The sequence below is a fragment of the Oncorhynchus masou genome, chromosome 2 (assembly GCF_036934945.1).
Source record: "Oncorhynchus masou masou isolate Uvic2021 chromosome 2, UVic_Omas_1.1, whole genome shotgun sequence".
NCBI classification, from domain to species: Eukaryota; Metazoa; Chordata; class Actinopteri; order Salmoniformes; family Salmonidae; genus Oncorhynchus; species Oncorhynchus masou.
The window spans coordinates 36,782,852-36,800,318 of NC_088213.1; the positions used below are offsets into that span (position 1 = coordinate 36,782,852).

Genomic DNA, 17,467 nt, shown 5'->3' on the forward strand with positions numbered 1-17,467 from the left:
GAGCCCACTCTGGAAATATGATGTATTGTTCCAAACAATGTCTTAAAATGAACAACATCAAAAAGGGCACTTTTGAGATATTAATAATTTGAATGTTGAATAAATTAATGTTTTTATTTCAGAATCTAGACATACTTCATATTTTAGAGGACGCTGTAGGAGTACAAAATTACACCAAGATGTTGCCTGTATCATGTACGAGTTGGCAATGGATGGTCGTCTACAGGGTTGAGTAGACTTGGCATTGACACTAGATGGGTAGATCCAGATACAATATTGCTATTTAAACGTTTAACACGTTTACACTCACAAGTCTTTGTTTTTTTGTGCATCTGTATTTGAGACCTGCCTCTTGATTGCATTGTAATGCTCTGATCCAGATCTGTGACTGTATGGGTCTGATTAGACAACAACAGCAGTGGCTGCTGAAATTGAATTGCCTCATGTGACATGGGACAAATTACCCAGGAGTGCTTTTTACTGAGGAGGAAATTATGGGAGCATTAAGTATGCATTGTTCTGCAGTGTTCAGGATGCTCACTGTCTGTGATTGATTAAACCAAGCATTTTATGTGTTTTTGCTCCGTAACAGAATGTGCTGTGATGCAGCTTTGACCGCTTGATCACTAACCTTGTTGATAAGAGCTTGGTTATTATTTAGCCAAATGCTGCAGTTTGTTTGTGAGGCTGTGGATACCTCCCTCCCTCCAGTTCTTCGTACAGTAGCACGGTGGGTTTTATTGAATGCCAGTAGTAAGCCCGAGCGCGAGCCACACTTAGCCAGCAGTTGTCTCTCTTAGCCTGGCAGGCTTGTGGTCTCCCACTGTGGTAATCCCAAACCCCAGGGTCCCCTTTCCCTTGTTAAAGGGAGCATTAAGAGGAGGGGTCTGCCTGACTGTGTGTGCCTCTTTCTCTCTCTCTTTGACAGTGTGGCTCTGCTCTGACCTCTGGCATCTACAGCTGTGCTGGCCACTCTTCTCCTATTCCACACAGCATAGCACAGCACCCAGCAGCACAGCACACAACACACACATGGCCAGCCAGCCAGCCAGCCAGCCAGCCATCCCTCCCCTCCTCATCTATAACCCTGACCCCCTCTATATCTTAGCTCGCTGCTCAGTGCTTCTGTTGTGCTCATGTGCTGGCAATGCTGTCCACCTCTCTCTGTTTCTCTCTCCCCTCTCTCTCTCTTCTTACCCGTCTGTTATTACACCTCTCCTCTTCTCCTTTTTTTCATACATGTTGATTACAAAGACCGTGTTGGAAGCAGTCATGAATGTTCCATGTGGACATTAATGTTTAATGTCTTGGAGGCAGTCATCAGTGCTTTGTGAGAGTCCACAGACCTCCGAGTCTATCTGATGACATTGATGAGCCAATCAGACAAAGCTATCATTTGAAAACCTGCAGGACTCTGCTCTCTCTCCATGCTTTATTCATTTAAAAACCAACTCATTCATTGAATTCATCAGCTTCCTGTTCAGCTTAAAAGGACACACTGCAATGCATTCATGAATGGCTCATCTCTGTGAAATACCTTAATAAAAAATAAAAAAATAATGTTCTGCTGCTGAAATCACTGACATAATAATAACACAGATTCAGTTTGTTGATGTTACTACGGGTGATGAAATACTACTTGCATTGAGACTTTATCTGGGTTTCTGATGCTGGATAACATCTATTAATACCCTGTGACAGTTTTGAAAGCTTGGCATGAACATACCTTCTATATCCAGAGGTCAGAAACAGAGCCCCTCTGTCTCCTAAGAATATGTATAATGTAACACTTTTGTAGCCTCTAACGCTTTATTTGTGTCCAGAAGCTTTTTAGTGTCTAATGGGTGTTTTAGCTTCCAACATTGTTTTGCCCATAACAAGAAGCGTGACTGATTGCCTCTGTACCCGCGTCCTCTTCGTTTGCTGTTCATGTACTGGTAGCTGTGCTGACTGCGCTGGCTTCCTGTGTGTGTGGAACGCTCAGGCTTTGTTGGGGCAGCGGAGCAGAGCGCTCTGTGCGGGCAGCACGGCCAGCAAGGGGTTAAATATTTCACCACCCCTTTGTTTTTCAGAGGCGGTAGCGCTGATGTCTCTTTGGTCTCGTAGGAGCTTTACTTACCTCGCAGAGAGAGGGAGGGAGGGAATCGGGTTAGAAAGGAGAGCATGTCAATGCATTCCTTGTCTGCGTTTAAAGGGGAGTATTGCTGGGATGGGATTTGAGGGATGACGCCGGAGGTCGTCTCTGCTGACCCCTGTGCTGCCCCTCCCGCCCAGATTCCTGGGTCCGAGGCAGGGACTGTTTGTGCTTAGTCCTTCAGCAGCTGAAACCTGATACTGAGAGCACGTAGGTGCAGAAGACTCAGCTAAGCTTGACTTTCATGGCACTTTTAATGGGCCTCAGGATCTCGTCACAGTATTTTTGTGCATTCAAATTGCCATCGATAGGGCACACTGTTCACAACGTTGTTATCAGCAAACCGCACACCCACACAACGCCATTCACATGGTCTGCAGTTGTGAAGCCGGTTGGACATACTGCCAAATTCTCTAAAACAACGTTGGAGGTGGCTTATGGTAGAGAAATTAACATTCAATTATCCTCCAACAGCACTGTTGGACATTTATGCAGTCAGCATGCCAACTGCACACTCCCTCAAAACTGTGGGATTGTGTTGTGTGACAAAACTGCACATTTTAGAGTGGCCTTTTATTGTCCCCAGCACATGATGCCCCTGTGTAATGATCATGCTGTTTAATCAGCTTCTAGATATGCCACACCTGTCAGGTGGATGGATTATCTTAACAACGGAGAAATGCTAACTAACAGGGATGTAAACAAATTTGTGCACAACATTTGAGAGAAATAAGCATTTTGTACATATGGAAAATGTATTTTATTTCAGCTCAGGAACCATGTCATGGGACCAACACTTTTTTGCATTTATATTTTTGTTCAGTGTAGATGGACACTAGATGGAGAGTCCTCAATTAGCTCTCTCTCTCTCTCTCTCTCTCTCTCTCTCTCTCTCTCTCTCTCTCTCTCTCTCTCTCTCTCTCTCTCTCTCTCTCTCTCTCATATGTCACCAGGTCAGGGGAAGAGGAAAGAATCTTCCAGTTATGTTACTGTAAGACAAAGATGAAATGAGTGCAGCAGATAAAATGATGAAAACACAAAAGTCCCCAGTGACCTTGGCCATAATCTTTAGCCTCTTTTTCTATCTGCCCTCAAAAGGCATTGCTCGTGTCTCTGAAAAGCAGACATTTCGAAACCCTGTCTCTGTTGCATTCCACTATTGATCTGAGCAAACCTGTATTCAAGCCATTCAAAATGCAGTCGTTTGAGTTGCTGACCTAAATGAATGTTTATTACTGCCTACAAACACCTTCTGAATTCCATTTTATCCATGGCAGAAGAAGCAGATTTCAAAGTGACAATCACATCATCACTGACACCTTGCTCTCGGTGTTGATGATTGGCCCTGCAGGTGATAACAGAGTAAGGAAACATCAATGTGGCCCAGCAATAGGGCTAGGAATTACCAGGGACCTCACAATACGATGTTGTCACAATACTTATGTGCCGATACAATACTGTATGTATTGCGATTCTCACGACTCTCATGATATCTATTGTGATTAGATACTGTGATTTTATTGCGATTCGATGTTCCAAACATATTGCTCCTCATATGTCTGCTGCAGAGGGACAAGAGAGAGCCATGAGAAAACACGTTTGGATCAGTCATGGAAATAAAAGTGCTGAAAACAAATTGCCTCCCTATTTAAGAAGATGATGGAGAACAAGCTATGAAGGAAAAATACTGGACTTTTGGTGCAGGTGAAGCCATTTAGCGGAATAATAATATTGCGATATTGTCAAACGATACGATATATCAACAAAAATAATATCCTGATATGCAGTGGTGTAAAGTACTTAAGTAAAAATACTTGAAAGTACTACTCAAGTGGTTTCTTGGGGGTATCTGTACTTTACTATTTATTTTTTGGAAAACTTTTACACAACATTCCTAAAGAAAATAATGTACTTTTTATTCCATACATTTTCTCTGACACCCAAAAGTACTTTTTACATTTTAGCAGGACAGGGAAATGCACACACTTTTCAAGAGAACATCCCTGGTCATCCCTACTACCTCTGATCTGGCAGACTCACTAAACACAAATGCTTTGTTTGTAAATGATGTCTGTGAGTGTTGGAGTGTTCCCCTGGCTATCCGTAAATACATTTAAAAAAGAAAATTGTGCCGTTATACGAGTTATCATTTTACTTTTACTTTTGATACTTAAGTATAAACCAAAGTACTTTTTGCCTTTTTACTTGAGTACTATTTCACTTCTACTTAAGTCATTTTCTTTTAAAGTATCTTTACTTTTACACAAGTATGACAGGTGAGTAGTTTTTCTGTATCAGTGTTTTTCCTCCATCACTAGCCAGCGGTGTGTTCTGTTTGTTGCGAGAGCAGAACGAAACAGTATTGAGTGCATCATGTCTCAAAGGCAATAGGTAGGCGGATTGTCAACAGCACATCAAGGTGGTTTATTATGGGACTGGAAGCTGGCAGACAGTGGCATGCACAGTAATCACAGTGTACAGTTATTGTGCTTTTTTATTCTATAGCACACATCAATATCTGCAACCACAACTCCATGGTTGCTCTGTGTTTAGAAAGGATTGAACAGTCTGTTCTTTCTACATTCACCTGGCTGTCTATTCTCTTGTGCTTGTAGGTGTGGATCGTTCATTGTCACTGTGCTGAAAAACATGGTCTTCCTAGTGAGTGTGAATGAATGAATTCTCTTGAGACCAAACCCTAACTTAGCTTGCTAAGGCTGTTTGCTCATGAGCGCTGTGTGTATTTTCTGTGTAGCTGTGTAGGTGTAACGTATGTATTTCTCTGCTATTTGTGTAGGTGTGACATCGGGAGCAGAGCTCTCCTTCACGCTGGAGCCCAGTGACATCATCGCGGTGCAGGAGCAGCCCCTCATGCTGCACTGTCAGGTGGATGGCATCCCACCAATCACCACGCAGTGGAGGCGGAACGGAGTCCTCCTGGTGGTTGACCAATACTACACCATGTTCCACAACGGCACTCTGCTGATTGGACGCTTCCAGAGGACCAAGTCTGACGGCTCAACTGATGAAGGGGATTATGAGTGCGTGGGCCAGAACACCTTTGGTCTGGTGGTGAGCCGCAGGGCCAGGGTGCAGGCCGCCAGTAAGTTTTTATTTCCCCTTTATTTAACCAGGTAGGCTAGTTGAGAACAAGTTCTCATTTACAACTGCGACCTGGCCAAGATAAAGCATAGCAGTGTGAACAGACAACAACACAGAGTTACACATGGAGTAAACAATAAACAAGTCAATAAAACAGTAGAAAAAAAATAAAGAGTCTATATACATTGTGTGCAAAAGGCATGAGGAGGTAGGCGAATAATTACAATTTAGCAGATTAACACTGGAGTGATAAATGATCAGATGGTCATGTGCAGGTAGAGATACTGGTGTGCAAAAGAGCAGAAAAGTAAATAAATAAAAACAGTATGGGGATGAGGTAGGTAAATTGGGTGGGCTATTTACCGATGGAATATGTACAGCTGCAGCGATCGGTTAGCTGCTCAGATAGCAGATGTTTAAAGTTGGTGAGGGAGATAAAAGTCTCCAACTTCAGCGATTTTTGCAATTCGTTCCAGTCACAGGCTGCAGAGAACTGTAAAGAGGCGGCCAAATGAGGTGTTGGCTTTAGGGATGATCAGTGAGATACACCTGCTGGAGCGCGTGCTACGGGTGGGTGTTGCCATCGTGATCAGTGAACTGAGATAAGGCGGAGCTTTACCTAGCATGGACTTGTAGATGACCTGGAGCCAGTAGGTCTGTCGACGAATATGTAGCGAGGGCCAGCCGACTAGAGCATACAGGTCGCAGTGGTGGGTGGTATAAGGTGCTTTAGTAACAATACGGATGGCAATGTGATAGACTGCATCCAGTTTGCTGAGTAGAGTATTGGAAGCTATTTTGTAGATGACATCGCCAAAGTCGAGGATCGGTAGGATAGTCAGTTTTACTAGGTGTTCCTTTAATAACCTTGCTACGGGGTTAATACTGCCATGGTAGTACCATGTTATTACAATGTTATTGAAAAGCATAATTAGCCATTTCCAGCATATTACCAACATTGGTAATAGGAGAGGTATTTGTTGATTGCTAGCAAGTTTGACTCAATGAATACAATGAATATGAATACAATAACTAAATAATATGTAGGTTTAAGTTTAAATCTGCAGAACTTTTTGCCATCACTATTGTTGGAAGGTGGTGAAATCTGACATTGGGTTCATCAACCCATGTCTACAGAATGTCTCTCTTGTAGCCGACCGCTGCTGGATACGTGGCTGTACAGTCAGAGTAAACAGCAGGATACTGTATTTACCAAGCTTTAATATTGGAGCCACATTATGTTTGGATGAGCCCAATATGAGCGACTTAGGGAGCCAGGGAGATGGATTTGATGGTTTGCCTTATTTACACAGATACATTAGCATTTTGGATTTTTGCCCTCCCTTCGTGTTGTCCCTAGTAATATTTCATCTGTACTCTTCTCTGGAATTTACTATTTGCAAGCCTTTATACTTGACGTTCACACTGCGTTCTTGTGCCTGCTGTAATCTCAAAGTGCTGCTGATCGCCCTGTTGCTGGTTGCTGGCACCAAGATGAATTTTCTAGGCTCCGCTCAGAGCAACAAAGCTCTTTTTTTGGATTCACTTGAGTTCCACGTCAAGTGCTAAGCATTGGAACCATGGCCATAAGCAAACAGGAAAACGCTCATCCAGAGGCGGCGCTCCTAGAAGCCGGGCACTTTAATGCACGGAAACTCAAATCAGCATGTTAAATGTGCAACCAGAGAAAAAAAAACTCTCAACCACCTTACCCCACACACAGAGATGTATACAAAGCTCTCCCTCGCCCTCCATTTGGCAAATCTGACCATAATTCTATCCTGATTCCTGCTTACAAGCAAAAACTAAAGCAGGAAGCACCAGTGACTCGGTCAATAAGAAAGTGGAGTTATTCCAGTGGAGGCTGCTGAGGGGAGGACCGGCTCATAATAATGGCTGGTATGGAGTCAATGGAGTGGTCTCAACTAGAGGTCGACCGATTATGATTTTTCAACGCAGATACCGATTATGGGAGGACCAAAAAAGCCGATACCGATTAATCGGCCGATTTTTTCCAATGTCTTTATATATTTGTAATAATGACAATTACAACAATACTGAATGAACACTTTTATTTTAACTTAATATAATACATCAATAAAATCAATTTAGCCTCAAATAAATAATGAAACATGTTCAATTTGGTTAAAATAATGCAAAAAAAGTGTTGGAGAAGAAAGTAAAAGTGCAATATGTGCCATGTAAAAAAGCTAACGTTTAAGTTCCTTGCTCAGAACATGAGAACATATGAAAGCTGGTGGTTCCTTTTAACATGAGTCTTCAATATTCCCAGGTAAGAGGTTTTAGGTTGTAGTTATTATAGGAATATTTCTCTCTATACCTTTTGTATTTCATATACCTTTGACTATTGGATGTTCTTATAGGCACTTTAGTATTGCCAGTGTAACAGTATAGCTTCCGTCCCTCTCCTCGCCCCTATCTGGGCTTGAACCAGGAACACATCAACAACAGCCACCCTCGAAGCATTGTTATCCATCGCTCCACAAAAGCCGTGTCCCTTGCAGAGCAAGGTCTCAGAGCGAGTTACGTCACCGATTGAAACGCTATTAGTGCACACCCCGCTAACCAGCTAGCCATTTCACATAAGTCATCCCCCGTTTGGCGAAGTTGGTCTTCACACAGTTCGCAACGAGCCAGATGGCCCAAACTGCTGCATATAGCCTGACTCTGTTGCACAGAATGCAAGAGAAGTGACACAATTTCCCTAGTTAAAAGAAATTCATGTTAGCAGGCAATATTAACTAAATATGCAGGTTTAAAAATATATACTTGTGTATTGATTTTAAGAAAGGCGTTAATGTTTATGGTTAGGTACACATTGGTGCAACGACAGTGCTTTTTTCACGAATGCTGTTGTTAAATAACCGTTTGGCGAAGTAGGCTATGATTCAATGATAAATTAACAGGCACCGCATTGATTATATGCCATGCAGGACAAGCTAGATAAACTAGTAATATCATCAACCATGTGTAGTTAACTTGTGATTATGTTAAGATTGATAGTTTTTTATGAGATACATTTAATGCTAGCTAGCACCTTACCATGGCTCCTTGCTGCACTCGCATAACAGGTAGTCAGCCTGCCACGCAGTCTCCTCGTGGAGTACAATGTAATGTTATGTTATGAAAACTTGAAATCGGCCCTAATTAGTCAGCTATTCCGATTAATCGGTCGACCTCTAGTCTCAACCACATGGAAACCATGTTTTTGATGTGTTTGATACCATTCCGCTGACTCTATTCCAGCCATAATTATCAGCCGTCCTCCCCTCAGCAGCCTACTCTGGAGTTAGTCTCAAAGAGAAAGTGTTATGTTATGTGGCGCTTGTTATTTTCAGAAGGTCTTGTCTCCTTGCTTCATGAGGCTTCGGGTCGTTGTAACTGAACAGTGAAGTGACCATAGAGCAGAGGGTCGGCGGTGTCTTAAGTAAGGCAGCCACAGTAATTGATGTGGTCTCCAAGCTTGTGCAGCAGCCTTTGTCGTTTAACCGCTAATAGAGGACCCTTTGTGTCGAACTCTGTACCTTCATATGTTTGTTAATGATGATGTGGTGTGCTCCAGCGCTCCATTGCTGTGCAGTGCTGGAGAACAATAGACAAACCCATGTGTTTCTGTGGAAGAAAAAAAAAACGCATATGTCACTGCCTTACATTGGAGAACAATGGGTCAGTTGAATGTGCAGTATTCTTTTAAAAACCCTTTGTGCTTGCACACACACACACACACACACACACACACACACACACACACACACACACACACACACACACACACACACACACACACACACACACACACACACACACACACACACACACACACACACACTTGCCTACAATATAGTAACTCAAATGCACAGGCATCCTCTCCCTGCAGAGGTCGTGGGGAGCAATCAAAGCAGCACCTTTGTGATACTGTACAGTTAAGCGTTTCTGAAAGCTCTTCTGTGCTGCGTCGAGTTACACACTGACAGACAAAGGCTGGCAGAAGGCTTAGATTTCTGCCCTGTGTGTAACACAGGCCAGGAAGGAGACAGCTCACTGCTGTGCTGTTGTGTCCATGCAGCCTCGCCGCTCAATGGGACCGAGGTGGCTAAGTGGTCACGGGGAGGGCCTTGCATCTCGCAGGCCACGGGAAAAAGTCATCCTTGCTCAGTGGCGCCGCCAGACACAAGAAACCTTTTAAAACCTCCGTAGGGAGGCTTTCTCTCAAAAGTCAGCCCATAGTTACTGTTTCAGCATCTCCCCGCTTTTACATGAGAGAAAATCCTGGATTTGACTATTCCATGACTTCTTATTTATGATTTAGTGGTCTGAGGGTGGAGTGGATGTACAACCGGGAGGGGGGGGGTGAAATGAAAATCGGTCCCCCTTAATAGGGTGACTGACATCTCAGCACCCGAGGAGTATTATTTTTTATTTTACTTTTATTTAACCGGGCAAGTCAGTTAAGAACTAATTCTTATTTACAATGACAGCCTACCCCTGGTCAAATCTGGGCCAATTAGAATATTCACTGCTGAGGGGGACGGCTAATATTAGGTCGTGTCTTGAGCTCAGCTGTAGAGCTCAGCTGTAGAGCTCAGCTGTAGAGCTCAGCTGTAGAGCTCAGCTGTAGAGCTCAGCTGTAGAGCTCAGCTGTAGAGCTCAGCTGTAGAGCTCAGCTGTAGAGCTCAGCTGTAGAGCTCAGCTGTAGAGCTCAGCTGTAGAGCTCAGCTGTAGAGCTCAGCTGTAGAGCTGGTATTACAAACAACATTTCATATACAGTGATACAATGAATGTGTCACACAATGAATCTACTCATGTATCCACACCTGGCCAGCACAGATCTTTCTGATCTCTCTGAATGTGCTCCACAATCTGATTACAGGATGTACTAGGATGTAATGTTATGTGCAGACCACTTCTTTCTCTCTGTGTCAAGTTGAAGCTCATTGCTTCGAGTGGTAAGGCTTTTTCCACCACTGACTGCTCCTGAAAAGATAATAGTGTGTTTCTCTTCTCTTCTGGGCTTCCTTCCTTTTTGTTCTTCAGGGTCACTTAAATGGTTGACCCCTGCCCTGTGACTCATATTGATCAGTTTAAGGGTTATTGATGGTCTGGAGGTCACATTCTGACATTATGGCCTTTGACCCCTAAGGAGGGGGTGTTGAGAAAGGGCCCCATTCTAATGAAGCATGTGATATTTATCTGCTGGGAATGGGGAAGAGCGGAGTCCTGACATGCCTACCATATGATAGTAACCGTGTGTGTGTGTGTGCCGATGCCGGACTCAGGGAATTGATGTCTTTGTTGAGTGACAAAGAGAAGCTAAGGGCAGAGCCTTCTCCTTAATGAATCTTTACTTGGTTACCTGAGCCTGCAGGACACCAGGCTTCAGGACAGGAGGAAGCAATCATAGTGAAAAAGAACAGCTGGGCAATTCCACAGTAACGGAATTGACAATTCCACGGTAACGGAATTCCACGGTAACGCTTTGACAAAGTTTAACAAACCATACAACTCTATGCACAAGGACTACATGTAACAATTTCCACTGAAAAATGTACACAAAAACTAATTTAGTGGGAGAACTGTGTAGATGCCAGCTTTGGTAACATAATTACGGTAAAATCTCCCTCAGGTTTTTATGCGACCACGTTTTCTTAAAACTCTGTTAAATATCTGCTCTGAATGAAGATTAAAAGATGTCTGCAGAAAGAATGAGATGTCAGCTATGACAGGACACATTGAGTTAAAAATATATATTTTGGTGATTGAACTACAGTAAGTAAAGTGGAAACTACGTTTCAACGTCCATGGACGTTCAGTGTTGGTTGGTGCTCAGTGGGTGAGGATGCTGGTTACAGGAAATGGAAAGAGAGGGGCTCAGTGGTTGAGGATGCTGGTTACAGGAAATGGAAAGAGAAGGGCTCAGTGGTTGAGGATGCTGGTTACAGGAAATGGAAAGAGATGGGCTCAGTGGTTGAGGATGCTGGTTACAGGAAATGGAAAGAGAGGGGCTCAGTGGTTGAGGATGCTGGTTACAGGAAATGGAAAGAGAGGGGCTCAGTGGTTGAGGATGCTGGTTACAGGAAATGGAAAGAGAGGGGCTCAGTGGTTGAGGATGCTGGTTACAGGAACTGGAAAGAGAGGGGCTCAGTGGGTGAGGATGCTGGTTACAGGAAATGGAAAGAGAGGGGCTCAGTGGGTGAGGATGCTGGTTACAGGAAATGGAAAGAGAGGGGCTCAGTGGTTGAGGATGCTGGTTACAGGAAATGGAAAGAGAAGGGCTCAGTGGTTGAGGATGCTGGTTACAGGAAATGGAAAGAGATGGGCTCAGTGGTTGAGGATGCTGGTTACAGGAAATGGAAAGAGAGGGGCTCAGTGGTTGAGGATGCTGGTTACAGGAAATGGAAAGAGAGGGGCTCAGTGGGTGAGGATGCTGGTTACAGGAAATGGAAAGAGAGGGGCTCAGTGGTTGAGGATGCTTGTTACAGGAAATGGAAAGAGAGGGGCTCAGTGGGTGAGGATGCTGGTTACAGGAAATGTAAAGAGAGGTGTTCAGTGGGTGAGGATGCTGGTTACAGGAACTGGAAAGAGAGGGGCTCAGTGGTTGAGGATGCTGGTTACAGGAAATGGAAAGAGAGGGGCTCAGTGGTTGAGGATGTTGGTTAAAGGAAATGGAAAGAGAGGGGCTCAGTGGGTGAGGATGCTGGTTACAGGAAATGGAAAGAGAGGGGCTCATGGGTAGGTGTCAGTAAGAGCTTGCAGAGGTGACATTAACTGGAGGGAAGAGAGAAAGGGAGTTTGTCCAGACTCATACTGTTATAACACTCTTGGTTTGACCACCAGACAACAGAAACACAAAGAAAACAGTTATGAGCTGAACACAACAGTATGCCAGTGGAAGGGAGGACAGTAGCAGGTGACCCAACTGTGGTTTGTGACTATTAGGATTTTTCCATTGTAGCCAATTCAGTTGCAGTAATTCCATTACTGATTTCATCATGGAATAACGAGTTTTAATCACTCAATAATTCATTGACAAAATTGATATCAGTAAAAACACTGTAACTAATTGATAGGTCTACCTTTACTTGTTACTTCTGTAAGATTTCATCATCCTCTCTCATTAGGTAGAGACATTTGAAAATATCTTAAAGCGTGAAGATATGTGGGTTTTTGGTAAAGGAATTACAAGGCACAATGCAACATTTCTTAAACTTACAGAAGGAAAATAATTTCTCCAAAACTAAATATAAGTGTTGATATTTGTTAGCAGAGGTCTTTACATCAACATTATTGGGTTTTGATATATTTCTGAAACCTTTTAAGACCTTTTCTGGTAGATGTTTTCTAAGACCCTTTTCCATCTGTTTACCCACAAATCAAATACATGACTTATGCCAAACTTTTTAAGATGGAAAATTGTTGGAAAATGTATCTATGCCTTTATTTCCCACAAATATAGACTCTTAGCTGTCATTTGACACCCAATTTGATATGCTCCTAAAAGCTTCACATGTCGGTGCTAAATGGGTCCTTTTCAATGGAAATGCCCAGCTAGAGAACGGACAAATTGGCTCCGCAGGAATTCACAGCCCCAACGTCCCATGATGCCCATCGTGGCGTGGTCATGTCTATTGTTGTTTGGGGAAATGGTGGTTAAAGCATGATCCTCTCATGTCTTTCGCCTCGTGTCAGTAAAGGTCTCTGTGTGCTCCTGGGTGCACTGTCACAGACATGAAATGCTTCTGGGCTTACAAGCCAGAATCAATGTCCCTTTGATAGCAGCACGTACAGATGCCCTGCTAGATATGGAGTTTGATCTATGAATCATTACACATCATGAGGGGCTTGAACAATCCACACTGGGTATTGTTATCACATGAAGCAAAATCCATACTTCCTTCTTCAAAAGCAGTGGGTCTAGTTCTTAAAAAAAAATATATATATCATCCAGTAGGAGCCTTTGTTTGTTTGTATTTTATTCTTTCGTAAAATACTGTGATGGACTGGAGTGATTCCCTGCTAGATGGAGCCAATGATGTATATAATTCCTGGATTGCTGATGCTATGTGTTGGCCATTGAGGGACTTTGAAGCCACCGGTCGGCCATATTGGTACTCCCCAGTAGAGCGGTCCTCAACAGGAATGAATTAAATTCTACAGTATTTCAATTAATGTTTCAAGGACAAAATGACATGTATTTAAGTAAGTTATGTTGTTGTAGTAAGGACAGTAACATTAGTAATCTCTCAAAATTATACTTACTTAAGGAAAATGTTTGTGTTTAGCTCACATAATATAATTTAAAAGTATGCATTAAGATGTTCGTAATAGAATAAACTTGGCAAAAACAAATGTAGACATTAATGAATGAATTTCTATAGCTTCCAAAGTATTATTTACAAAGGTGGGGCAGTGCCAAGATGGATGCGCGGTATCTTCAGTCATCTAGTGTATATATAAATCATTGGATGAAGCGCAGTAGGCATCAACCCTGGCTTACTCACTGGAGGAGACATAGGAAGAGATGTGGCAAAAGTGAAACAGCTCTGCTCTTCTTTCCTCCCAGGGAGGAGGGAGAGGTGAAGGAGGGGAGTTGTTTCTCACACCTTCCTCCCTTTCAGAGTTTGAACTACACATTGATAATCTCAGTGTACACCATGGCCTCTCTGTCTCTCCACATATACCCAGCCAGTAGAGAGCAGGGAAGAAGTGTTGAGGGGAAGTGAAAAAAATTATATGATGATGTCATGTTATCAGCCTCTGAATGTTTCCATTTCTGTTAGATGCCTCTACAGCTCTCAACTGTTCCTGTATTGCGCTTTTGGGGGATTTGTCTAAATACTTGGTGCAGAGGATTGTGATACAGGCAGTGTGAAAGGGAATTAGCTATAAGGAAGGGAGGAACACAGAGGCAGACAGGAGTGCTGGGTTATGTTCTGTCAGTACAGCAAGCCTCTCTTAGGGAAGACATTAATAGGCAACCTCCAGCAGGGGCAGTTTAGCATATGAGAGAGGCTTGAACCATTTCAGATCTCTTTTATCCTTTTAGGGCCCACCAGTAGAGAAAAACATTTGAGACGGGAAGGAAGCGGAGACCTTTTTTTCTCTCCTTTAAAGAGAGGTTCGTTACTCAAGACTTCTAAAGATCAAAGGTTATTTTTTTGTCTCGTGTATTTGTCTGTGTTGGGGCTCATGCTCAATTTGTACTTTAGGCTAATTTGTGTTGCATTACAGCCTTGCTCCCTGCACCACGGCTCCGTGGCAGTCCCAGTGACAGGCAGGCAGTGCTGCCATGCAAATGGTGGCGCGATTAGTGAAGCCTCTTTATAGTCCCCCTCAGATAAAGTGTCCCGCCCGGCCCTCAACTCCATCCACCATAAATTGTTCTTCTTATTTACTTGTCTGCCATGTGTGTGAGCTCTCTGCTGGGAGCTGGTGCAGCATGGGCTCCCCGTCGGCCCGCTCAATTGGCCAGCCGTTCAGGAAACACTTATTTTTGTAAATGTTATCTCTTTGATGGCTTTGCCTCTCTCCCTCTCCTTCTCCATCTCTCCCTCCTGTTTCTCTTGGAGTTCCTCATTAGCTTAGGCTCAGGATGCTTTTCATCATTTCAATTAATTACAGCGCTCAGTATAGTAGACCGGTCGGACCAGCGGTTTACTGAATGGTCCTCCTTTTATACCCCGCACACACGCCTGTCACCAGGCAACTGATCATAAAAGCCCTCGCTTACAAAATAGGATCAATCGAAATGACAGGCTTTTGTCCCCTTTTTTATGCATTAATTGGAAAGAGTTTAAGCTTTGTTAAGTTATAATTTATTTTAATTCTGGGGCCCATTCAGGCTCTGAGTCTGTAATTGACCTGGGTAACCCTGGGGGATCAAGAGAAGCACGGTGGGGTGTTGGGTGGAGAAAAGGAGAGGCCAAACATGAAGAGTGAAGGTGAAAATAGACAATAGGTACAACTCCATTCTGACTACCATTTGTGTGTGTTTTCTATACATACAGTATCCCCGACGGCTACACTGTAGAACCTCCCCTGCTTCAGTATTTTAGCACTACTTTTTAACTCTGTGATTGCCATGGTTCATTTCCCTCCCAGCCTTACGCTGGGATGTTGAATGAGAGTTTATAAAATAGAAGATTGCAGGGCTGTCAGGGATAAAAGAGGAGCAGAATGGAAGAGAGAGAGAGAGGCTACCTGTAACAGCGCTGCAGGGCTGTCATCTGGGCGAACGTAACTATCAGTTCCTCTTAAATCATATCAAAGGTTTTGTATTGAAGTCAATGTACCCAAGCCAGTGCTATTGAGGCTACTGTAAATCTTCATGGCAAAACAGTGTGTTTTAATAAGTTATTTGGTTACTTGAATACATTTAGTATAGTTTTATCTAAAAAAAAGATGATGTTTCACTATTAAAATGTTGCTGAAATTCACTGAGTAGGATGGTCCTCCCCTTCCTCATCTGAGGAGCTTCCACTGGTATTGAGAAGATATAATTGTAGTAGTCAATATCCAAGATATCGGTAAATTCCTCAAGATCAAAAAGGATGCCACCACTTTGCCTTGGAGCAATCAAATCAAATCACATTTTATTTTTCACGTGAGCTGAATACAACAGGTGTAGACTTTACAGTGAAATACATACTTACAAGCCCTTAATCAACAATGCAGTTTTAAGAAAATACCTAAAAATAATAATAATCAAGTAACAAATAATTAAAGAGCAGCAGTAAACTAACAAAATCGAGGCTATATACAGGGAGTACCGTTACAGAGTCAGTGTGAAGGGGGCACCGATAGTCGAGGTAATACAGGTAATATGTAGGTGGAGTTATTAAAGTGACTATGCATAGATAATAACAGAAAGTAGTAGCAGCATAAAGGGGGGGGGGACAATGCAAATATTCTGGGTAGCCATTTGATTAGATGTTCGGGAGTCTTATGACTTGGGGGTAGAAGCTGTTTAGAAGCGGTAGCAGAGAGAACAGTCTATGACTAGGGTGGCTGGAGTCTTTGACAATTTCTAGGGCCTTCATCTGACACCGCCTGGTATAGAAGTCCTGGAGGGCAGGAAGCTTGGCCCCAGTGATGTACTGGACCATATGCACTACTCTCTGTAGTGCCTTGTGGTTGGTGGCCGAGCAGTTGCCATACCAGGCAGTGATGCAACCCATCAGGATGCTCTCGATGGTGCAGCTGTAGAAACTTTTGAGGATCTGAGGACCTATGCCAAGTCTTTTCAGTCTCCTGAGGGGGAATAGGTTGCCCTTTTCACAACTGTCTTGATGTGTTTGGACCATGTTAGTTTGTTGGTGATGTAGGAACTGGAAGCTCTCAACCTGTTCCATTACAGCCCTGTCGATGAGAATGGGGGCGTGCTCAGTCCTCCTTTTCCTGTAGTCCACAATCATCTCCTTTGTCTTGATCACGTTGGTGGAGGGGTTGTTGTCCTGGCACCACACAACCACGACCTCCTCCCTAAAGGCTGTCGCGTCATTGTCGGTGATCAGGCCTACCACTGTTGTGTCATTGGCCAATTGAATGATGGTGTTGGAGTCGTGCGTGGCCATGCAGTCATGAGTGAACAGGGAGTACAGGAGGGGACTGAGCACGCACCCCTGAGGGGCCCCTGTGTTGAGGATCAGCGTAGCGGACGTGTTGTTGCCTACCCTTACCACCTGGGGAGACCTGTCAGGAAGTCCAGGATCCAGTTGCAGAGGGGGGTGTTTAGTCCCATGGTCCTTAGCTTAGTGATAAGCATTGAGGGCACTGTGGTGTTGAACGCTGAGCTGTAGTAGCATTCTCACATAGGTGTTCCTTTTGTCCAGGTGGGAAAGGTCAGTGCTGAGTGCAATAGAGATCATCATCTGTGGATCTATTGGGGCGGTATGCAAATTGAAGTGGGTCTAGGGTTTCTGGGATAATGGTGTTGATGTGAGCCATGACCCACCTTTGAAAGCACTTCTTGGCTACAGACATGAGTGCTACGGGTCGGTAGTCATTTAGGCAGATTACCTTAGTGTTCTTGGGCACAGGGACTATGGTGGTCTACTTGAAACATGTTGGTATTACAGTCTCAGATAGGGAGAGGTTGAAAATGTCAGTGAAGACACTCGGAGTACATGTCCTGTCTGGCCCTGCAGCCTTGTGAATGTTGACCTGTTTAAAGGTCTTACTCTCATCGGCTGCGGAGAATGTGATCACACAGTC

The 17,467-nt window shown here is 43.6% G+C and overlaps 1 protein-coding gene across 1 annotated transcript in view; it reads left to right on the forward strand.

Moving 5' to 3' along the window:
* Positions 1-4,906: 4,906 nt before the first annotated feature.
* The window catches only part of LOC135554107 (immunoglobulin superfamily DCC subclass member 3-like), a 111,914-nt gene continuing 99,353 nt past the window's right edge, over positions 4,907-17,467 (forward strand). Inside the window, exon 1 of the mRNA XM_064986169.1 lies at positions 4,907-5,237. Coding sequence (XP_064842241.1) covers positions 4,907-5,237 — 331 coding nt within the window. The remainder of the gene's footprint in view (positions 5,238-17,467) is intronic.